General features: G+C 43.3%; 2 protein-coding genes and 1 pseudogene across 2 annotated transcripts in view; 1 reads left to right on the top strand and 2 right to left on the bottom strand.

Moving 5' to 3' along the window:
* The window catches only part of ZMPSTE24 (zinc metallopeptidase STE24), a 42,907-nt gene extending 40,454 nt beyond the window's left edge, over nt 1-2,453 (bottom strand). The window contains exon 1 of the mRNA XM_043877428.1: nt 2,168-2,453. Within this exon, the coding sequence (XP_043733363.1) occupies nt 2,168-2,290 (123 nt within the window). The 5' untranslated portion in view covers nt 2,291-2,453. The remainder of the gene's footprint in view (nt 1-2,167) is intronic.
* Nucleotides 2,454-2,562: 109 nt separating this feature from the next.
* On the top strand, nt 2,563-14,744 carry LOC122676516 (annotated as a pseudogene).
* A 3,856-nt stretch (nt 14,745-18,600) lies between these two features.
* TMCO2 (transmembrane and coiled-coil domains 2) lies at nt 18,601-22,337 on the bottom strand. The gene is made up of 2 exons (XM_043875809.1): nt 21,083-22,337; nt 18,601-18,998 (listed from the first exon to the last, which is right to left on the bottom strand). The coding sequence occupies exons 1-2, from the start codon at nt 21,314-21,316 to the stop codon at nt 18,684-18,686; spliced, it is 549 nt and encodes a 182-aa protein (XP_043731744.1). The 5' UTR covers nt 21,317-22,337; the 3' UTR covers nt 18,601-18,683.
* Between the last annotated feature and the right edge of the window lie 1,352 nt (nt 22,338-23,689).

Here is a 23,689-nt window from a genome sequence, read left to right on the forward strand (position 1 = left end):
TAAGGAAACAGTCAAGCCAACTTGTTACTTTTACAATAGTTGTTTACAATGAAACATTGACTGGCTTATAACATTAACTTGCCACTTAAGCCTGATGAATTTGCTCTCAGTTCAGTTCGGTTCAGTTCAGTTGCTCAGTCGTGTTCGACTCTTTGCAACCTCATGAATCACAGGATGCCACAGGCCTCCCTGTCTATCACCAACTCCCAGAGTTTACCCAAACTCATGTCCATCGAGTCGGTGATGCCATCCAGCCATCTCAGCCTCTGTTGTCCCCTTCTCCTCCTGCCCCCAGTCCCTCCCAGCATCAGGGTCTTTTCCAGTGAGTCAGCTCTTCGCATGAGGTGGCCAAAGTATTGGAGTTTCAGAATTTGCTCTATACGTGCACAAATACTGCATTTGGTCAAATACACTGACCACTAAAACAACTGGTAGAAGAAAGTATAAGGAGAAAACCTGAAACTAGTTGACTAGGTGAAATTAAAATCAAAGCTGTCATCACACTTATGTTTGCACAGGTAAACCAAAACTGTAACATTACAAAGGCTACCAGTCATTCCAGGAATAACATATATCCTATAACACAGAAAACAAATCTCTGGATAGAAGAATGTAAATATGCTAACCATGGGTATTAACGGCTACTGGGACTAGTCATTAAATTTGATTCTAGAAGCCCAATGAAGGGAAATTTGAGAAATGACAAAAACAGATCAGGTCTTCAAGGAAGAAACTCATACCAAACTCTAAAAAGTAATTTCAGCCCATGGTACATAATAGAGGGAACAGATTCCAAATAATATAATGGGCAGCATTTTCTACAATGGTTTTATAACAAATGGCTTTTCTATTTATTATTGGACACCTTAACAAACCCTTGATAACTGGCATTACATTAAAGCATAATTGAATAAAGAAGACTACCAAAAAGTAGTTACTATAACTAGGCTTATTATTAAAGATAGGTAGATGTTCAATACCCCATCTTCAATTTAGACACTAGATTCTGTGTGCTTACTTTCTGCAAAGGTACTTCTCTAGGCCTAAAGATTCTGTACTAATGAAGCTATCCTAAGAGCTTAGTCAGAGAACCTAGTGCTATACAGTTTAACACCTCTTTGAATATCGCAGACTAAAAAAAAGAAATCTAGATAGAATCCAGACATGACATTGAAAAATTAAAATTTTGATTTAAAGATTCATATAGAATGCAATCTGAGAGGAAAAAAATTACAGAGGAAAAAGAATGTAATGCTCAAGAAAAGGGTTCCAACAGTTAAAAAAGGAAAGGTCTTCCTAACCATCACAGTTGACAATTCAGTGCCAACACAGAAGAAAACCAGACTGGTCAATTAAAATGGTCAGTTACACTTAAAAATCTATCTTACTTAAAAGTTCACATTTCAGGAATTCCCTGGCGTTTGAGTGGTTAGGACTTCTGCCCTTCCACTGCCAGGGTGAGTAGGGAAACTAAGATCCCTCAAGCAGTACCGTGCTGCCAGAAAAAGAAAAGTTCAGATCTGTAATCCATCAAACTGTTAATTCTGATTATCTCCAGGGAACTGTTACTAGGTAACTTTCACTTTCTACTTTACTGTTTGTTTGAACAAAAACAATAAACATGCTTTTAAGAAAATACTGCTCTTTGGGAAAAAACCAACATACTTGTTTCTTTTTTTAAGGGAAAAGAGTTCAGGTCCTTGGAAGGACTGAGAAATCTTTATTTTCAGAAAACGGCTTCCTAGTCCTACGGTTAAGCGAGACACAAATGTCATGGGGAAGCTGTGATTCTAAACTTTCAGCACCTTCCTTCTAAAGGCTTATGGGTTGCTGCCAAACATAAAGGAGGTAAGTCTGGGTCCGAGAATCTTCAGGAAGCTGTGGGGCAGGTACGAGAGCTCAGGCCTGACAAGGCGGAAGCCCTGATTCCCCTTTCACCAGGCCCTAAACGGCCTGGGGCCCATGACCACGTTGCGGAAAACATCCTGAAGCACCAGATTCCCTCAAGGCCTACCCCGCCATCGGGCCAAGCTAGGAGGCTCATAGGGACCCATCAGGTCAAGGCTGCTGCTGTGACCGCAGCAATCATCCAGGGACTTGGATGGAGAACGAGGCTGGCCTAGGGCAGGCCGGGTGTCGGGGTCAGGTGGGCCCTGTCTAGGCTCACCTGCCGCTGTGCTAGGAAGGTCTCCCAGAGATACACTGTCCAGGAGAAGAGCAGCACGGCCCCGAAGATACGCTTCTCGGCCGGCATCTCCCACATCGCGTCCAGCAATGCCCACATCCCCATGGCCACCCGGTTCCGCCGGCTCCTTCAGCGTGCACTGGTGCCACACCGACACACGTCCCCTCAGAGAGTCCCCGCAGTGTCACAGCAATACGCGTCCCTCCCGAACGCCTCTATACCGACACCCCGCCCATCCCATTCTCTCCGCTCAGCCCGCAGTGTTACACAGACACTCTTCCCCATACTGACGCTCCCTAGGGCCGCCTAGTGTCTGCTGGAGCAGGACAAGCCCCGCCTTTCTCACTTCCGGCCCGAAGAAGGTCCAGATGCCGATTTCCGGCCCCCGCCAGCCCCAGCGTCCCTGTTGCTGCGTTGCACCAACATTCCCACCCTCCACTTCACGCCGAGTGCCTGCTAAGTGTTCCGGTTTCCCTTCTATCCGAGGCAGTGAGGTGGAATCTCCGCTTTCTAGCCTCCAGAGGGGAAATTACTTCTTGTTTCGGGTCTTGTCCTGGTTGGGCTACAACCTCTGCTGTACTTTCCGCGGCCAGGACCAGTCCACTGTATTCGGGGCTAAGGGGGAACGAACAGAGTGGACCGCTGCTCCAGCCCTGAGGAAAAACGGAAGACGAGCCGGCTTCCCAGGCTCTAGGAATCATTCCTCTAAACTGGTGCTTCGCAGAGCATGGTGTGCATCCCGGGGAAATTTTAAGACTAAAGGAATAGTTAAGAGCGGGAGTAGACATTGTAAGTGTAGTATTTTTACTTTATTGAGCTGTTCTGAATTTAGGCATGTTAGAGGGTGGGCGGTAGTAAGGAATTTTTTGTTTTCTTTCGCCACTTTGTACCAGTTAGGTTCACAAATTTTCTAGAACGTCCCACAGAACTAAGGAAAACACCTCACTTTACAGGTTTGTTATAAGAATACAACTGAGGAATAGCCAAATGGAAGAGGTAAGGCACGGTATGGGCTACCGGGTGGCTTAGTGGTAAAGAATCCACCTGCCAATGTAGGAGACACAGGAGTTGCAGGCTCAATGGCTGGGTCTGGAAGATCCCTTGGAGGAGGAAATGGCAACCCACTCCAGTATGTTCACCTGGGAAATTACATGGACAGAGGAGTCTGGGGGCGAGGGGCCCGGGGGGGGGGAAGGGGGGGGCTAATGTCTATGGGGTCTCAAAAGAGTTGGACAACACTTAGCGACGAAACAGCAACCTCTTAGAAGATCTTAGTTCCTCACCAGGAATTGAACCCAGGCAACAGCAGTGAAAGTCTTGAGTCCTAACGGGGGGCTTTGCTAGTTGCAGCAGGCTGGTTCAGTAGTTGCAGCATACGGGAATTTTCATTTAAAAATCTCAAGGCTCCCATCCCAAGTGAAGTCAGAGGTGGCATTTTGCCAAAGAGAGTGTGCCCTGGATTAAAGCAAGGAGCTAGGTTAGACGTATCTGAAGTGAAGGAACTCTCCTATACCGTTTAAACTTAAATTGAGAATTTAAATTGATACAGCCACTATGGAGAACAGTATGGAGTTTCCTTTAAAAACAGCTACCATATCCTGCAGTCCCATTCCTGGGCAGATATCCAGAGAAAAACACAGTCTGAAAGGATACATACACCCAATGTTCACTGGAGCACTGTTTACAATAGCCAGTGCAGGGAAGCAACCTAAATATCAACCAACAGAGGAATGGATAAAGAAGACATGGTATATATATATAGTATATATATAATGGGATATTGCTCCTCCATTAAAAAGAATGAAATAATGCCATTTGCAGTAACAAGCATGAACCTAGAGATTGTCATACTGAGTGAAGTCACAGAAAGAGGAGTATCATATGATATTGTTTATATGCAAAACCTGAAAAGAAATGATACAAATGAACTTATTTGCAAGACAGAAGCAGACTCACAGACTTGGAGAACAAATGATAATTGGTTCCAGGGGAGGGGGAGAATATATACATACACATAGCTGAGTGCTTTGCTCTGCTCCTGAAAGTGTCAACAACAGTGTCCGTCAGTTACACTCCAACATAAATGAAAAGTTAAAAAAATTATCTAAAGTGAAAGAGCTTTACTCCTTATCTAAGAACAGATTTCTATCAAAACTCCGTGCCATGTGTGTCTTGAAATTTACAAATGACTTGTGGTCACAATAATACCTGTTAGCACATTGATTTGACTTGAAAATTTTTCTGACTGAAGTCTGATTTAACTAGTTTGACAAAGGAACTGGCCTTGCTAATTTGCATGATTCTTATTTACAATAAATTGAGCTAAAGCTGCAGCTGCAGCTAAGATATATTTAAAGTGATATTTTAATGCTAAAGATGTGTTGCAATTAACAGTATCTCGAATTTCACATCTCTTCCTAAATGCCTCTCAGTGAGAGTGATCAGTATAATTAAAGGTCCCTTGAGAAAGTTAATGAATCTAATGACAGAATAACAAATTTTTTTGCATGTCAAATGGTTATAAGTTCTTTGCTTTCAACAAAATTAGTAGTGGAGCTAATTAACCTGTCAGCTGATGAAGGAACACTATTGGATTTTTGACATAAAGTCCGAAGGAAACTGTCCAGTGAAAAAAATGGAAAACCTAAAAGCTGAGAATTATCTCTTTTTTTTTGAGGACATTGCTGAAGACTATAACCTGGGAAGGCCTCTCAGAACTCTGAGGGATTGTTTCAAAGAAGTAAGGGGTAAGCCAGGATAAGTGAGTTTTTGCTGGGGAAAAAAGCAAAACAAAACATGTAAAACATGAAAAGATTACTGCTCAGCACAAAAAACAGGCATCTCAAGTTAATGGTTTCAGTGCTTCTCTATGAATCAGTTCAGTTCAGTCACTCAGTTGTGTCCAACTCTGCGACTCCATGGACTAGCACTCGAGGCTTCCCTGTCCATCTCCAACTCCCAGAGCTTACTCAAACTCATGTTCATAGAGTTGGTGATGCCATCCATCTCATCCTCTGTCGTCCCATTCTCCTCCTGCCTTCAATGTTTCCCCCATCAGGGTCTTTTCCAGTGAATCAGTTCTTCACATCAGGTGGCCAAAGTATTGGAGTTTCAGCTTCAGCATCTGTCCTTTCAGTGAATATTTAGGACTGATTTCCTTTAGAATGGACTGGTTGGATCTCCTTGCAGTCCAAGGGACTCTCAAGAGTCTTCTCCAACACCACAGTTCAAAAGCATCAATTATCTATGAATGGGAAGATGTAAGATTCTGGGCTCATTGAAATTATTCCCTTTGATATAATGTCTTACTATCTAGGGCCAGTATGCTCATTTTCTCCATCCTAAATTCCTTTCAGGGTGCAGTGTTGGGGCGGCTGCAGTAGCTGATGACTTGATGGCAGGCAACAGTCTCTCTTTTTGCTGTTGTTTTCTCGTTTTTTGACCACTTGCAGCCTTCAGGATCTTAGTTCCCTGGCCAGGATTTGAACCCAGCGCCACTGTAGTGAAAGCACAAATCCCTAACCACAGGGGCAGCAGGGAATTCTTGCAGGCAACATTCTTTGTTTACTGAAATAGCAGGCAGTGTTTTTTGTCCATAAAACCAAAGAACTGATTAATAATCTTCTAACAAAACTACCAGCATTATTATATATTTTTGTGAGTAATATTCCTCAGCACTGTATCAGCTAAAATAAAGAAGAAATAAAACTGAAAGGGAAACCTTTTATCTAACAGCATGAAGTAGTCATTCAGATACATGAATTAATTGGTAGAGAGGCCCCATCTATCTCACTGAGAGTTGCATTTCCAGTAGAATTTTACCTTTTTTGTTTATGTATTATCAAATTTGTAATCATGTCATTTTGAGCAGCTACATGTTAAAGATGACTATAATAATTAGTTCAGAAGGATTCTAATACAGTCATACAATTACAGAAAATATTTTAAAATTTTACCTATATACATATTTTTATTGCAAAGATGTGATCAGTAAAATGTTTTTCAAACATAAAACATTACATTTGGATACCATTCTATGGGGAAATAGAACATAAATATAAGTTATAAAAGAACAGTGTAGAATTACAGAATGTTGAAGACCTCATTTATGTAATTTTAAATGATTGATGGTTATTCAGTTGTTATGTCGATCCTGTTGGAGATATGATGAATGATTTAAGTTTTATCTTAAATTGTCATTGTTTACAATTCACAATTACATCAAAAAAGCAAGAGAGTTCCAGAAAAACATCTATTTCTGCTTCATTGACTATGCCAAAGCCTTTGACAGTGTGGATCACAGCAAACTGTGGAAAATTCTGAAAGAGATTGAAATACCAGACCACCTGAGCTGCCTCCTGAGAAATCTATATGCAGGTCAAGAAGCAACAGTTAGAACTGGACATGGAAGAACAGACTGGTTCCAAATTGGGAAAGGAGTACATCAAGGCTGTATATTGTCACCCTGCTTATTTAACTTTTATGCAGAGTACATCATGAGAAATACTGGGCTGAATGAAGCACAAGCTGGAATAAAGATTGCTGGGAGAAATATCAATAACCTCAGATATGCAGATGACACCACCCTTATGGCAGAAAGTGAAGAAGAACTAAAGAGCCTCTTGATGAAAATGAAAGAGGAGGGTGAAAAAGTTGGCTTAAAATTCAACATTCAGAAAACTAAGATCATGACATCTGGTCCTATCAGTTCAGTCGCTCAGTCATGCCGACTCTTTGTGACCCCATGGACTGCAGCATGCCAGGCCTCCCTGTCCATCACCAGCTCCCGGAGTTTCCCCAAACTCATGTCCATCGAGTCGGTGATGCCATCACTTCGTGGCAAATAGGTGGGGAAACAATGGAAACAGTGACAGACTTGATTTTGGGGGGCTCCAAAATCACTGCAGATGGTGATTGCAGCCATTAAATTAAAAGATGCTTGTTCCTTGGAAGAAAAGTTATGACCAACCTAGGCAGCATATTAAAAAGCAGAGATATTACTTTGCCAACAAAGGTCCGTCAAAGCTATGGTATTTCCAGTAGTCATGTATGGATGTGAGAGTTGGACCATGAAGAAGACTGAGTGCCAAAGAATTGATGCTTTTGAACTGTGGTGTTGGAGAAGACTCTTGAGAGTCCCTTGGACTACAAGGAGATCCAACCAGTCCATCCTAAAGGAAATCAGTCCTGAATATTTATTGGAAGGACTGATGCTGAAGCTGAAACTCCCAATACTTTGGCCACCTGATGTGAAGCACTGACTCACTGGAAAAGACCCTGATGGGGGAAAGATTGAAGGCAGGAGGAGAGTGGGACGACAGAGGATGAGATGCTTGGATGGCATCACCAACTCTATGGACATGAGTTTGAGTAAGTTCCGGGAATTGGTGATGGACAGGGAAGCCTGGTGTGCTGCAGTCCATGGGGTCGCAGAGTTGGACATGAGTGAGCAGCTGAACTGACTTGACAATTTTCCAGGATTTACATACATTGCAATTATTCCAGTTTATGATGAAAACTTTTAGATGTTGTTCAGTCACCAAGTCATGTCTGACTCTTTGTATCTGCATCAACTGCAGCACACCAGGGGGTGTGCTCTCCCTCCCTGTCCTTCACTATCTCCCATAGTTTGCTCAAATTCATGACCCTTGAGTTAGTGATGCTGTCTAACCATCTCATCCTCTGCCACCCTCTTCTTTTGCCTTCAGTCTTTCCCAGCATCAAGGTCTTTCCTAATGAGTCTGCTCTTCAAGGTTAGGTGGCCAAAGCATTGGAACTTCAGCTTCATCATCAGTCCTTCCAATGAATATTCAGGTTAGGTTTCCTTTAGGATTGATCTCCTTTCAGTCCAAGGGACTTTCAAGAGTCTTCTCCAGCACCACAGTTTGAAAGCATCAATTGTTCAGTCCTCAGCCTTCTTTTAGAAGACAAATTAGATATCAACTTAAAAATGCAAGGAGATAAACATTTTCTCAAAATGCTCTCTTGGACTTTCATTGCTGTGTCCTCTTCAATCTTGTCTCCTCTCTCTGAGTCCATCCAGCCTGCTGCATTTAGTTCAGAGCCTCACAGAAGCCCCTGCCACCTAGGCTAAGGGTACAGATGTAGAGTCACTGCTTGCATGCTAGGACTTCACAGCTACACCACATATTAGTAACATAACACCTCTGTGCATCATTTCCTTATCAGTAAAATGAGAATAATAGTATTACCCCGTCATTTTGTGAGGATTAAATGAGGAAAATCATGTAAAGCACTTAATCATGTGTCTGGCTCTGAGTAAGTGTCCAATAAGGATTAACTACTAGCTCACCGTACTTCGGAGAATCGCACCTTAGTTGATCTGTCACCATTAGTCTGAGGAGACGGGATCAGAAAGCTGGTATGAAATTTCTAAAAGTCAAAACTGGAATTCAATCATTTATTTAACAAATATATGTCTGCTAAGGTGATGGACAGGGAGACCTGGCGTGCTGCGGTTCATGGGGTCACAAAGAGTCAGGCACGACTGAGCAACTGAACTGAAGTACTAGACAGTGTTCTAGGTGCTGAGGATATTACAATGAACCAAACAAAGCCCCTTCCTCTCCTGAAACTTAACTTTTGTAGTGGGCTGAAATGGATGAGGAGTTGATAGCTAAGAAGCATATATACAGCAATAAAAGCTGAGGCTGTGATAAGTTCTATGAAGAAAAAGTAGGGAAAGAGGGAGGCAGTGTGTTGGGATAGGCACTATTTCATATTAGATGGTCAAGGAAAACCTCTCAGGTTGTTATGCAAAAAACTGGGTCACCAGTCTTTATGGTGGGTATCGAGCCAAAGAACACAACCGATGGGAATGCCCTGACAGTCCAGATGAAACTGTCCGTGTCAGATTGAGACTTGAACCCTGGCAAAACCCATGGTCTTCCATCTAAGATCACACACCTGATTTCAGAACTTAGTGAAGCTCAAGTTCTTGATGTCTCCTCACAGAAAGAATTCCTTGAGAGACAAACTGGTAGGCAAGAAGTAGATTTATTAATATAGGAAGCTTGCAAGAGATGAAAGTGGGCAGGTGAGGTACCTCTGCCCCAAGGATTAAGTGGGCTACAGTTTTATAATCAAAGGAAAGTTTTGGAGTAGGAAAGACCCCCTTTTCTGAGTAGACATCAGGCTTACATCATTATCTCCTCCTTAATATTGGGAAGACAGTGTCTGACCATATGAGGTCAAACTAGGGTTATCATAGTGCTTATTCAAATCAGTAGAAGGGTAGTGACATTTTTCTTTCACCTAATGACCTGGAGGCATATCTTGTGCTCTTATTGGCTTTATAGTTAAGCAAGACTACTTAGTTTCATGACCTTGTTCTGTTAGCTTTCTTGAGTGATCATTGACATACAGTGGTCTCCCAAAATTTCCAGGTTTCCCTCTATATATCAGTCCTAAAGGAAATCAACCCTGGATATTCATTGGAGGTGGCTTCAATACTTTGACCACCTGATGCAAAGAGCCAACTCATTGGAAAAGACCCTGATGATGAAACGGAGCAGGACCATATGGTCCTTGACCCCACACCATGTCCTCTGCCTGTCTTTTGCCTGTGGAAAACCTTAGTCAAAGAATAAGTTTAATCAGAGAAGTGAGAAATGCTGAAACGAAAACAAAGGAGACTAAATGATACTAATGTAGTCATTAAGCATAGTCTTTAAGTGTAGTCAAGGACCGTTAGTTCTTTCTCAAGAGCTATAGATAATGTTCTGAGCCATACCCTGTGAGCTGTCTTACAGATACCAAAACACCAGGTGGAGAAGTTAACTACATGCTGACCAGACTGTACCCAGGACTTGAGCTGCCACAGTTCTGAGAACTGACCTCAAAGAAATGGGAGCAAGTGTACCCTGGAACTGAAGATTTAACTGTACCTAAAACAACCAAGATGATGCTGGTCAGACCACTGATGACCAATTGAACATGACTGTTAGAGATGACTGTGCTGTTTCTGCATGTAACCCACTGCCCCTCAACCCACTCTATTTATAAAAACTCTCACCCCCTCCTTATTGGCAGGGAGCTGGGAGGAATTGGCCTTTGGACAGATGTCTGCCACCCTCCTCCCAAGTTGCCAGCATCTGAAATAAAGCGAACTTTCCTTTCCACCAACCTGGTCTGCTTATTGGCTTTTGAGCGCTGAGCAGCTGGACGCCCTCCCCCGCCCCCGCCCCGCCCCCACACACACACCTCCTTTGGGTAACAATGCTGGGAAATATTGAAGGCAAAAGGAGAAGGGAGTTGCAGAGGATGAGATGGTTAGATGGCGTCACCAACTCACTGGACATGAATTTGGGCAAACTCTAGGAGACAGTGAAGGACAAGGAAGCCTGGCATGCTGCAATCCATGGGGGTCACAAAGAGTTGGACATGACTTAGCAACTGAACAACAAAAACTGGAACTTTCACAGCTACCTGTATAACTATTCTATTCTGTTCCTATTCCCAGGTGGCACTAGTGGTAAAGAATCCATCTGCCAGTGCAGGAGACATAAGAGATAGGGGTTTGATCCCTGGATGAGAAAGATCCCCCAGCAGAGGGCATGGCAACCCACTCCAGTATTCTTTTGTTTATTTGTTTGTTTTTACACTCCAGTATTCTTGCCTGGAAAACCCAATGGACAGAGGAGCCTAGCAGGCTTCACTGTATAAGTTCGAAAGGAGGCAGACACGACTGAAATGACATCACACACACATTTCCTATCACAGTAGTCAAGACTCTTTGCATTCACTGCTGAGGATCCAGGTTCAATCCCTAGTCAGAGAACTAAGATCTTGCAAGCCATGTGGTGCAGCCAAAAACAAAAACAACAAAAAAGACACAAGCAAGCCAAAGAGTGGAAGAAGGAATGATTTATTTCTTGCAGCAAGTAAGGAGAACACCATGGATTTTTCCTGCAGCAGTATCTCCCCAAACAGCAAAATTGGGGAAGTTTTGAACTATGGGAACATGCATATTCATGAAGGGACTCAAGCTAAAGAGAATTCAGCATAGAATTGGGGCAAAACTTGCCAGAACCCAAGCTTTAGTTGATTGAGGGTCTTGGCATGTATTGACAGTTACCATCCTCCACCTGGGTGGAGACCTTGTGTGTTAGTTGCTCAGTTGTGTCCAACTCTTTGCCACCCCATAGACTGTAGCCCACCAGGCTCCTCTATCCATGAACTTCTCCAGGCAAGAATACAGGAGTGGGTAGCCATTACCTTCTTCAGGGGATCTTCCCAGCTCAGGGATCGACCCCAGCTCTCCCGCATTGCAGGCAGATTCTTTACTATCTGAGCCACGAGGGAAGCCACTAAGGTGGAGACCTTAGTTCCTGAAGAACAGCTCAAAGATATACATCAGATTGTTAAAAGACGCTGTTTTAGCCCTGAACTATTGTTTCTTGACTGCTTTTCCTGTGTTGCTGCCTTTTTTTTCCCCCTTGTTGTTGCTGTTCTGTCGCTAAGTCCTGTCCCACTCTTTGTGACCCCATGAACTGCAGCATGTCAGGCTTCCCTGTCCTTAACTATTTCCTGGAGTTTGCTCAAACTCATGTCCATTGAGTCAGTGATGCCATCCAACCATCTCATCCTCTGTCACCCACTTCTCTTGCCCTCAATCTTTCCCAGCATCAGGGTCTTTTCCACTGAGTTGACTCTTTGCATCAGGTGGCCAAAGTATTGGAGCTTCAGCTTCAGCATCAGTCCTTCCAGTGAATATTCAGGGTTGATTTGCTTTAGGATTGACTGGTTTCATCTCCTTGCTGTCCAAGGGACTCTCAAATTCAGGGGACTCTCCATAGTTCAAAAGCATCAATAATTTGCGTTTCGCCTTCTTTATGGTCCAGATCTGACATCTGAACATGACTTAAGCCCATTAATTACTCAGGCCTGTTCAAGGGCAACCATTTTTGCCAGGCTTAGATCACAAAATGGCTTAGGCCAAAAATGGATGCTCTTATGTCAAGAAAGCCATGCCTGGTTCTTTTTCTCTGAGGCCCTCATATGTTATCTGTTTACAAGATTAGCTGACATTTGAGTACAGACAGACCCAAAGAAAGTAAGAGAAAAACTGGGGGTCCAGGAAAAGTGTGCCATGCACAGTGAACAGCAAGAGCAAAGGCCCTGAGGTCTGACAATGTTCAGCATGTTTGAGGAGGAAGGAACTGGGAAAGAGTGGGAAAAGTAAGGAGAGGGCAATGTGGGTCATGCCGTAATGCACAGTCTTTTACTTAGGAATTTGACCTTTACACAGAAGGAAACAATAGGCTATTAAAAAGTTTTGATAAAAGGAGTAATATGATGTTTTCAGCTACTCTGTAAAGAATAAATTGAAAGGGGACAAAGATGAAAGTAGAGAGTCCCATTAGAAGCCCAATTCATAGAAGATCCAGATGAGAAATGTTTGTGACTGGGACTTGGGTGGTAGGGGTGTAGCTCTAGAGAAGTAAATCATGGAAAATGAGTAATAACTTGTTCCCCTTTGCAGAAAAATAGTATTGATAGATGGGCTGCAGATCTCCATGAGGCAGCCCCTATTCATCCTTTGTAACTTTAGCCCTGACCCTGGAACAAGAAAGGGGCTCCATAAATGTCAATTCATCAGTGAAAAAAAAAATAGTACTTTTTTTTCTTTTTGCCACTGCAGCTGCAGCCATGAGTATACTCAGACTTCAGGAGAGGCTTGCCTCCAGGGTCCTCCGCTGTGGCAAAAAGAAGGTCCAGTTGGATCCCAGTGAGGCTAATGAAATTGCCAGTGCCACCTCCCATCAGCAGATCTGGAAGCTGATCAAAGATAGGCTGATCATGGGGAAGCCTGTGACTGTCCATTCCTGGGGTTGATGCCCGAAAACACATTGGCTTGCCAGAAGGGCAGGCATATAGGCATAGGTAAGCAAAAGGGTACTGCTGCTGCTGCTAAGTCACTTCAGTCGTGTCCGACTCTGTGTGATCCCATAGACGGCAGCCCACCAGGCTCTGCTGTCCCCGGGATTCTCCAGGCAAGAACACTGGAGTGGGCTGCCACTTCCTTCTCCAATGTGTAAAAGTGAAAAGTGAAAGTGAAGTCGGTCAGTCGTGTCCGACTCTCAGCGACCCCATGGACCACAGCCCACCAGGCTCCTCCATCCATGGGACTTTCCAGGCAAGAGTACTGGAGTGGGGTGCCATTGCCTTGTACTACTAGTGCTCAAATGCCTGGGAAGGTAACCTGGATGAGGAGATTGATAATTCTGTGCCAGCTGCTCAGCTGGTACCGTGAATCTAAGATTGACCGCCACGTATATCACAGCCTGTACCTGAAGGTGAAGGATAACGTGTTCAAAAACAAGCAGATCCCCATGGAACATATCCGCAAGCTGAAGGCAGACTCATAAGAAACTTCTGGTGGACCAGGCTGAGGCCCGTAGGTCTAAGACCAAGGAAGCCTGCAAGCCCCATGAAGAGCATCTCCAGGCCAAAAAGGAGGAAATCATCAAGACTCTGTCCAAGAAGGAAGAGACCAAGAAATAAAGTTCTCCCCTTCTTCTCTGTACATAGTGGCTTCAGCAATTGCATAGATCACTCATTCAATAAAAAACAAGCCTTCATCTACCAAAAAAATAAAAAAAGATGGGCTTGCCTGCGTGGAGACTGACACGGAAGCCTCAAAACAGGCTATTGTCTGGGTTTTGCCAAAGAAGAGAGACTGAATTTGGTGGGTAAGGATTCTCCTCCTTAGAGTGGTAGGCACTGGTATAAGGTAGTTCATGTACCCCATCTAACCTGAGTGATAAAGTAGCTCTCAAACCTTTTCCCTATTTTGCCTTGATTCTCCGCTTGCCAAGCATCCAAGATCTCTTAATTGATGTATTTTACATAAGTGATTTGATCTCAAGAAAAGAATGACCCTCCCCCACTAGGAATGAGTTGTTTGGTATCAATCTCTTATGATTGTAGTGTGAATCACCTATCTTTTCTGGAACTGAGAGCTAGGAACAAGGTGACAACCATCAGTTTCTTTTGCATCTAGCTCATTGTATCCTCTGTCTCCCTCACAGACTACCAAATCTATGTTACTCCCCTGTTTAAAAACCTATACTGGGCCATTTCCAAGAGTAATGGTATGAACTTTAAGGCCCTTCATTACCTGACATTGAAACGGTGCACCTCTGATTGAAACTTGCATCCATAGTTTTTTCATTAGAATCACTCACCTGGTGTCTAGACTTACTGAGGATCAGGTTCTCTGTGTCTCAGAGCAGAAAAAATTCAGTGAAAGACAAAGTGATAGGTAAGAAATGGATTTGTTTAGAGAGAAGCATGCCCCACAGACAGTGACTGGGCCATCTCAGAAAGCAAGAGACCCTGAAATATGACACGGTTATTTTTTATGGGCTGGGTAATTTCATAGGCTCATGAGTGGGAGAATTATTCCAATTATTTTGGAAAGGGGTGGGGAGTTCCAGGAATTGGGCCAATACCCACTTTTTGATCTTTGATGGTCAGTCTCAGAACTCTCATGATGCCTGTGGGTGTTCATTTAGCTTTCTGATGTGTTAAAATGAGTGTATACTGAGGCACCAGGTCTAGTGGAAGTTGACTTGTCCACTATCTTGGACCTATTTGGGTCTAATCAGTTTATGTCATGTCCTCAGGCCATTCTTTTAAAATTTGTGCCCTGTTTCAACATCATTCTACTCTTCTAGGTCCTTTTGATATAGCCCAGATCGGTAACCAAGACAAGAAAACTAGAAATTTGCAGGAAGGCACTGAAAATTAGCACAAAAATTGAGACACTGACTTTAAAAGATTGATTGGCACTCCTTCAGCAGCACAATTAAAAACCTTCCCACCTACACTGTCAGCTAATGTACATTATTGATAAACCCCATCTGTTCTGTTCACATCATGAATTAAAGCTGATTTGAGGATGTGTCCTTGCCTGAAGCCAAAATCCTTCATGGTAGCTCTGGAAATAGCCAGTTCTCAGTCATCCCGAAATTCTCTTTGTCCACTAGGTCAGTTCAGTTCAGTTCAGTTCAGTCGCTCAGTCATGTCCGACTCTTTGCGACCCCATGAATCACAGCACGCCAGGCCTCCCTGTCCATCACAAACTCCTGGAGTTTACTCAAACTCATGCCCATCGAGTCGGTGATGCCATCCAGCCATCTCATCCTCTGTCGTCCCCTTCTCCTCCTGCCCCCAATCCCTCCCAGCATCAGGGTCTTTTCCAATGAGTCAACTCTTCGCATGAGGTGGCCAAAGTATTGGAGTTTCAGCTTCAGTATCAGTCCTTCCAGTGAACACCCAGGACTGATCTCCTTTAGGATGGACTGGTTGGATCTCCTTGCAGTCCAAGGGACTCTCAAGAGTCTTCTCCAACACCACAGTTCAAAAGCATCAATTTTTCAGCGCTCAGCTTTCTTCACAGTCCAACTCTCACATCCATACATGACCCGTGGAAAAACCATAGCCTTGACTAGACGGACCTTTGTTGGCAAAGTAATGTCTCTGCTTTGTAATATGCTATCTAGGTTGGTCATAACTTTCCTTCCAAGGAGTAAGCGTCTTTTAATTTCATGGCTGCAGTCACCATCTGCAGTGTTTGAAGATGGTGCCACCACTGCAGATTTTGAAGCCCCAAAAAATAAGGTCTGACACTGTTTCCACTGTCTCCCCATCTATTTCCCATGAGGTAATGGGGCCAGATGCCATGGTCTTAGTTTTCTGTCCACCAGGTCAGCCATCCTCTTTTGTCTATGGCTGTGTGATAACCCCATGTTATTCCAAGTAGGAATACTTTCCATGTCATTGTCTGCCTATGTAACCCTTTATGGGATAACTCTGCAAAGTTTCTCTGCAGAGTTTCACTTTCTCTGCAAAGCCTTTCCTGGCCCCCACCCTGTATTCACTAGCCAGTTTTTGCATGGTCTCATCTTTATTCAGCAGTTGCATTTTAATTCCTGTGCACTAGGCAAAAGTTATGATCAGAGTTACCTGCAGAAATCCCTTAGGAAGACGCCACTTGGAAGACTGCTCTATTGTCTCCTGTGGAACAAGGCAGCCAGTTTTTCTTGAGTATGGCAACAAGTCACTGTTTATTTGCACATAAAATATTTCATTTAGGTGTTAAAGTGTTTCAATGACTGTAATCACACTTGTTGTGGCAAAAAGCACACACAAAAGCTATGACAAACATAGACAGAGACATCACCTTGTCGACAAAAGTACATATAGTCAAAGCTATGGTTTTTCCAGTAGTCATGTACAGATGTGAGAGTTGGACCATAAAGAAGGTTGAGTGCCCAAGAATCGATACTTTTGAATTATGGTGCTAGAGAAAACTCTTGAGAGTCCCTTGGACATCAAGGAGATCAAACCAGTCAATCCTAAAGGAAATCAAGCCTGAATATTCATTGGAAGGACTGATGCTGAAGTGCCAATACTCTGGTCAGCTGATGTAAAGAGCCAGTTCACTGGAAAAGATCCTAATGCTGGGAAAGATTTAGGGCAGGAGAAGAAGGAGGCAACAGAGGATGAGACGGTTGGATGGCATCATTGACTCAATGGACATGAGTTTGAACAAACTCCAGGAGATAGTGAAGGACAGGGAAGCCTGTCATGCTGGGATCCATGGGCTCTCAAAGACTGGTGTACATGGGGTCTCCAAGAGTTAGACACGTCTAAGTGACTGAACAACAAACAAAGTTTGTGGAATCTGAGACTCACTGAGACGACCACCTACCACCGTCTCTCCAGGAAGCTATCTGTCTCATCAGGGACACACTCATTGCATGGAACAGTAGGTAGGTGTCTCCTTCCCTTCTTCCCTCCCTACTAAGCCAGGATTCACATGTGGAAAATTCACATAAGTCGAGATTATATGACCATATGACCCTTGTTCAGTATTATCTTATCTTTTCTTTTTTTTTTTTTTTTACCACACGGCTTGCAGGATTTTAGTTCCTCAACCAGGGATCTGATGCCAAAACCTCAGCCTCTCTGTACACTGGTGCCTAATTGAATCTGGGAAACAGAGTTTTGGGTAAAGCCGAAAAGGATAGCTTTATTGCTTTGCCAGACTAAGAGGGACACAGTGGGCTAATGCCCTCAAAATCATGTGTCCCACTTGGGGACGATAGCAAGAAGTTTTATAGTACTGTTCAAAGATGTCATGATCAATTCCTGGACATTCTTCTGATGGGTTGGTGGTGCATAAGTAGGAGTCAGCATCAACAACCTTCAGGTCCAACTGGTGTAGGGTCTCCATGCTGTGGGCAGCATACCATCATTAATCATTAACTTGCCCACCGGAAATTTCAGGATCTGGAAAATAGCTCAAAAATCTTATTGTGCTGTTGATGGGGAAACAGGACCTTGCCCCAAGGCTGCTCTTGACTGTTTCTCCCTAATCTTCTATCTCCTCCATCCTTAATTATGGGCTTCCCTGGTGACCCCGCTGATTAAAAAAACCTGCCTGCCAATGCAGGAGACAAGGGTTCGATCTCTGGGTCAGGAAGATACCCTGGAGTAGGAAATGGCAACCCACTCTGGTATTATTGCCATGAAATCCCATGGGCAGAGGAACCTGGCAGGCTACAGTTCATGGGGTTGCAGAGAGTCATCGGACAAGACCAAGCACTCGTGAATGCACACAGGTACCGCCCTTCCCTAATTAACAACAGCTTGACTCTACCCACTGGAACTTGGAAGGTCATGGAGGCTAAATGAAGGTCATTTCCTATAATCAAAGAAATAGGGGACACAGAAAGACCTTGTGCCTAGGAGCCCCACGGGGCCCTGCACGGTATCAGATTGAATCCATGCCCTTGGCAGTGAAAGTGTAGGCTCCTAACCACTGGGCCTCCATTGAATTCCCTGTATTGTTTTTGTAATTCCTTGTTCTGAAATTTCCCATCCAACCAGCAAAATTGAGTGCCCCAGAAGCATTCAGGACAGTTTCCCAAGAATTACCATAATGCTCTTACTCTTAGCACAGAGTAGGAATTAGTAAAAGTTGGATAAAATCAAACAATCTCCTTTATGTCCAGCCCCATCCTTGCCCACCTCTGAATAATTAATTCAAGGAGATTCCAGGCCACATATTTTAGACCAAAAACAAGGACAAAAGTCAGCCTCCCTCTCTATAGGGAGGGAGCATCACCCTTAACAGTACTCTCCTGTTTTCACTGTATCTAATCCAACCTCTTCAGCATGGAACTCAAGGTCACATCCCTGACCATTCTCCTTTCTGTTCCCTCCCCGACGGTTCCTTTTCTATATGGCTGCTTATGGTCTCCAGCCTGTCAAGCCGGCCCCACAATCTCAGCCATTTTTAGCCACCATGATCCCCCTTGTGACCCCACCACACACAAGTGGAAACAGCCCTGCTAAAGAGAGAACCAGTCCTGGCCAGGTAATTTCAATATAGTTCTCTGTCTTTATTGATACACCGCCGCACACATGAGGAAAACAGCGCTTTTCTAGAAACAGCGGGAGCCCATCACATTTCAGACGTGGATGTAAACCCTGATGTAGGCAAGGGACTCTGGCAGTCGGAGCAGCTGCAGTAGTGCTCAGAGGAGTAATCCCTCTTTGTGGCAGGTTTTTGGGAAATGATCATCCCTTCCAAGTCCTTCACTTTGTTTTCCACTGTCTGAAGCTTTTTCAGAATCTTCTCTTGCAGACCCAAAGACAGGAAAATATTATTGTCTTGAAGTGTGAGATCACTCCCTTCTGGGTTGACCAGCAAAGCCTGAAAAAAATCTGAGCCTTTCTTGTAAAGTTTGTAGAGTGTGATTGCAAACAACAGTATTTTCTAAAATAAAACAACAGAAGTTGAACGTTACTTGTTTATTCACGTGAAATGCCACAGTCTACTGTAGATGCAAAAAAAACCTCTAATAGTAATAATAATCCCTCATTCCTAACAAAACATCCTCACAGCTATTTTGTCCTTTGATCTTTACTTACCACAAAGTGGAGAGGTACGCAGGTCAGAGATTATTATTTGCATCTAATTAATAAAGATTATAATAGTAGATAATGTTTGCTGAAAGCTTGCTTCATGCAAGGCTCTTTGCTAGGAGTTTCCTTGCCTGTGCATGACCTATTTATGTAGGGAAAAAAAAAAAACAGGTAATCATTTAGATACCTTCCATTTGGTACCCTGTCATAGTCCATGTCCAGGCTAGGAGTTTCCTTGCCTGTGCATGACCTATTTATGTAGGGGAAAAAAAAACACCAGGTAATCACTTAGATACCTTCCAGTTGGTACCCTGTCATTGTCATATACTTGGAAATGGTAGAGCCATGACTGGAATCCAGGAATTCTGATTTCCATGTACATTCTTTTAGGACACAGCAGTCTGAAAGGCTGGATTTCTTGGACATGGAAATTTTTTTTTTAAGGTGCTAGGACAGAGTCTAACTAGGAAAAGAAAAAAAATCACCTTTTTTCCTTATAATAACTAGCATTGCTTATTGAGCACTGTTACGTGCTAAGTTTTATACATACAATAAATACCTCCTTTAATCCTCACAAAAACCCCAAGGGGGCACTGTTATCAAACCCATTTCACAGATAAGGAAACTGGGGTTTAGAGCCTAAGTGATTGCTCTCAGCTCACTCAGGAAGTGGCAAAACCAAGAGACCCCTGTAGTCTGACTCCAGAGTTTATTAACCACTCTTGTTATACACCTCTTTTTCTTGGATGAAGTGCCTGGAGGGCAGCGAACTCATCTGATTGAATTAAGCAATAACCAAACAACAGCAGAACCGAGTAGCATAGATAGAGTTTGGTGTTTTGGCTTCTCTTCTTTTATTAGCTAATTGAAATGCAGAATATGAATATGTAGACACACAAATCCTGGTTAAGGATTTCAATCAGTTGGACTATAGTAAATGAGATTTTGGAGAATGTAATTTGGAATGCTAAAAATCGGGTTTGAATCTCAGCTTGGCCAGCATTTGCAATCTATGTCACCTTGGGTAGGTGATAACCAAATTCCCTCACCTACAAAATGGAGTCAATAATCCCTGCCCTGCCTACTATGCAAGGTTTTCGAAGGTTGAGAGAAATGCAGGTGAGTGATTTCTCAAGAGGAGTGGCATGAAAATAAGTGAATGCTACAAAATAATCCAATAATAACTTCTTTCAACATTTACCAAGTAAACCAGTCACTTCTTAACAAAGCCCTCTTTAAAGCCCATCTTCTTAAATTTAGGCTGAATGTCAATGCACCTCTTTCCTTGTTTGTCACATGAAAAGAAACTCTATCCATTTCATGGAATTGTTGAGATTCTCAAAAGATTTTAACTATATTATAAATATAGCTGTTATTATTGGTAAATTAAACAGAAGTATATAAAATCCTAAATGTTTCTTGTAATTCCAGCCAGTTATACTCCTAATCCCCCAAAGAGCCCCTGTATATTCATTGCAATGACTAAATAAACATATACATGCTTCCTCATCAGTTACAGAGCAAAGGCACAGTAAGAACAGAAAGGCAAAACCCAAGATCCCAGTTATACTTGTGGTGCTATTCTCTAAGAAGTACTCTACATGGTGTCCGGCACACGGTTAGACACTCAAAGATGAATACAAATACGTGATCAAAGAAATCTGGAGATAAGGCTGCCTTCTCATGTTATAAGCTTCTTTAATCTATTTTATTATAAGCAAGCCAAAGATCATTGTGAGAAAGCTTTTTTATGTCAAAAACCTAATTGAAGGAAAAATTTTAAGGCTAACCTAATTTCAACCAACTTCAGAGACAAAAGGTGCACTCTGGCTCATCTGCATGGTCTTAAAACTGGGTGGCAGCAATATGGGAGAGAACTGACGAAATTTCACAATGCTTAACTATTTAAATTTCTCCATAACAAAAGAGTATAACCTGAATTGACTGAACACTTCGTTTCCATAAGGCATACATTCCCACTCCCAACAAAATCAAAAAGGAAATTCCCAGGATAACTTGCACAGCCGGAGCAAGGTTATCTAGTGGCCCCAAATTTGTTTGCTGAGGCGCACTAGTCTCTCCCAGAAGAGTTGCTTGTAGATAATTCCATATCGTGCTCAGAGAGAGATAATCTATGATGGTGTCCCAGATAGAAGATGAAGATGACATTTTAATATACCAGCAGCTCCAGGAACGACATGTGCAGAGGCTTCAGGAACCTAGATATGAGTTAGGAAGAGTGGTCTGGGAGTCCAGGTGTTCCAGAGCCACTGTGAGCTGTTCTTTGTGATGTCACTGTTCTGAAGGTCAGCTTGCTTCCCACCCACCCACTGAACCTTCTCACTCAAAACCAACCAGGCAAAGGCCTGAGTTTTCAGTTCAATCATATCACTTTCTCTGGTCTTTGACCAGTCCTAGCGCTGACACAGCACTGTTCAATAGAACTTTCGGTAATGATATATCTGCTGTTTCCAACGTGGAAGCCACTAGTCACTTGAAATGTGGCGAGTGTGGCTGAGGAAGTGAATTTTACATTTTATTCAACTTTAATTAAATTTAAGTAGCCACATGTGGTTACCTCTTAGTGTATAGTGCATTTCCAACAATCCACGGGATGGAGAACAGTTATTTTCACATTTCAAATGAGAAAAGTGAGGTTAAGTGGAGATTTGAGGAGATAGGATTTAAAGAGGGACTTTCTAAAGAGCTGGGCTTCCCTGGTGGCTCAGTGGTAAAGAATCTGCCTGCCAACACAGGAGACATGGGTTTGATCTCTGGACTGGAAAGATCCCCTGGAGAAGGAAATGGCAACCCACTCCAGTATTCTTGCCTGGGAAGATCCCAGGAACAGAGAAGCCTGAGAGGTTACAGTCCACAGGGTCGCTAAGAGTCGAACATGACTAAACACACACACACACCCCCCCCAAGCTAATAGTTTACTTGGGAAATGTGGAGGGAGGTTATTACTGGATCATTTTGTAGCATTTCCTTTTTTGTATGTCACTATGGCATCTGGTCCCATCACGTCCTGGGAAATGGACGGGGAAACAGTAGGAACAGTGGCAAGAGTTTATTTTTTGGGTGGGGCTCCAAAATCACTGCAGATGGTGATTGCAGCCATGAAATTAAAAGACGCTTACTCCTTGGAAGGAAAGTTATGACCAACCTGGACAACATATTAAAAAGCAGAGACATTACTTTGCCAATAAAGGTCTGTCTAGTCAAGGCTATGGTTTTTCCAGGGGTCATGTATGGATGTGAGAGTTGGACTGTGAAGAAAGCTGAGCGCCGAAAAATTGATGCTTTTGAACTATGGTGTTGGAGAAGACTCTTGAGAGTCCCTTGGACTCCAAGGAGATCCAACCAGTCCATCCTAAAGAAGAATCAATCCTGGGTGTTCATTGGAAGGACTGATGTTGAAGCTGAAACTCCAATACTTTGGCCACCTCATGCAAAGAGTTGACTCATTGGAAAAGACCCTGATGCTGGGAGGGATTGGGGGCAGGAGCAGAAGGGGACGACAGAGGATGAGATGGTTGGATGGCATCACCGACTCGATGGACATGAGTTTGAATAAACTCCGGGAGTTGGTGATGGACAGGGAGGCCTGGCATGCTGTGGTTCATGGGGTCGCAAAGAGTCGGACACGACTGAGCGACTGAACTGAACTGAACTGATTGCTTAGAAATTGTATCTTTGGGAAAGCTTTTGACATATTTGAGCCTCACTGTGCTCATCTATTTACCTCTGCTTCATAAGATTGATATAGGAACAAATGGTATAATTGCCTAAGCACTTTGTAAAGAGTAGCACGCTGTCCCATAACCTATATGCCATGTTATCAAATCCATTATTTACTGACTAGTCCCTATGCACTTGACAAGGAGGTATGAAAAGATAAAATACAAGGTCTGTTCCCAAAAGTCTTACATGAAAAAAGGTAGTTCACACACAAGTGTTATCATATAAATTGTGAGATCAGTTATGAAGACAGCGAGAATCCAACAGACGGCTTGTACCAAGAGGAGAGGAGGGGCATGGTAAGGAAGGAGAGAAAGGGAGAAATATGAAAACTTTTTAGAAAAATATTGTCTGATGCTATTCTGATTTGTTCATCTGGTTGACTGAAAGAAAGAACATGGATAGGGATGCCTGAAAAAAATAACTATTTTGTTCTTTTTAAAAAATTGTTTGTTTTTGGCGGTGCTAGGTCTCTGTTGCTTCTTGGGCTTTTCTCTACTTTGGTGAGCGGAGACGACTCTGTCGAGGGCGTGGCTTCTCACTGGGGTGGCTTCTCTCGTGGACACAGGCTCTAGGTGCGCGGGCTCAGCAGCTGCGGCTCTGAGCTCAGTAGTTGTGGCGAATGGGCTTAGTTGCCCCGTGGCACGTGGGACCTTCCTGGCCCAGGGATCGAACCTGTGTCCCTTGCATTGGCAGGCAGCTTCTTAACCACGAGGCCATCAGGGAAGCCCGAACACGCGCTCTCGCAGGAAGGGGAGGGACGGCCAGCTGCTCAAGGTGTCAGTGTGTGCTGTCTGCTTG

The sequence above is a fragment of the Cervus elaphus genome, chromosome 20 (assembly GCF_910594005.1).
Source record: "Cervus elaphus chromosome 20, mCerEla1.1, whole genome shotgun sequence".
Lineage (NCBI taxonomy): Eukaryota > Metazoa > Chordata > Mammalia > Artiodactyla > Cervidae > Cervus > Cervus elaphus.

What these genes read in the sequence shown, in the direction of transcription:
- TMCO2 (XM_043875809.1), bottom strand. Translation starts at nt 21,316, where the DNA reads ATGTCATCTTCATCTTCTATCTGGGACACCATCATAGATTATCTCTCT. An exon ending in GAAGTGTTCAGTCAATTCAG is followed by an intron (nt 18,999 to 21,082) that starts GTTATACTCTTT and finishes GTTTTATTTTAG; the next exon opens with AAAATACTGTTGTTTGCAAT.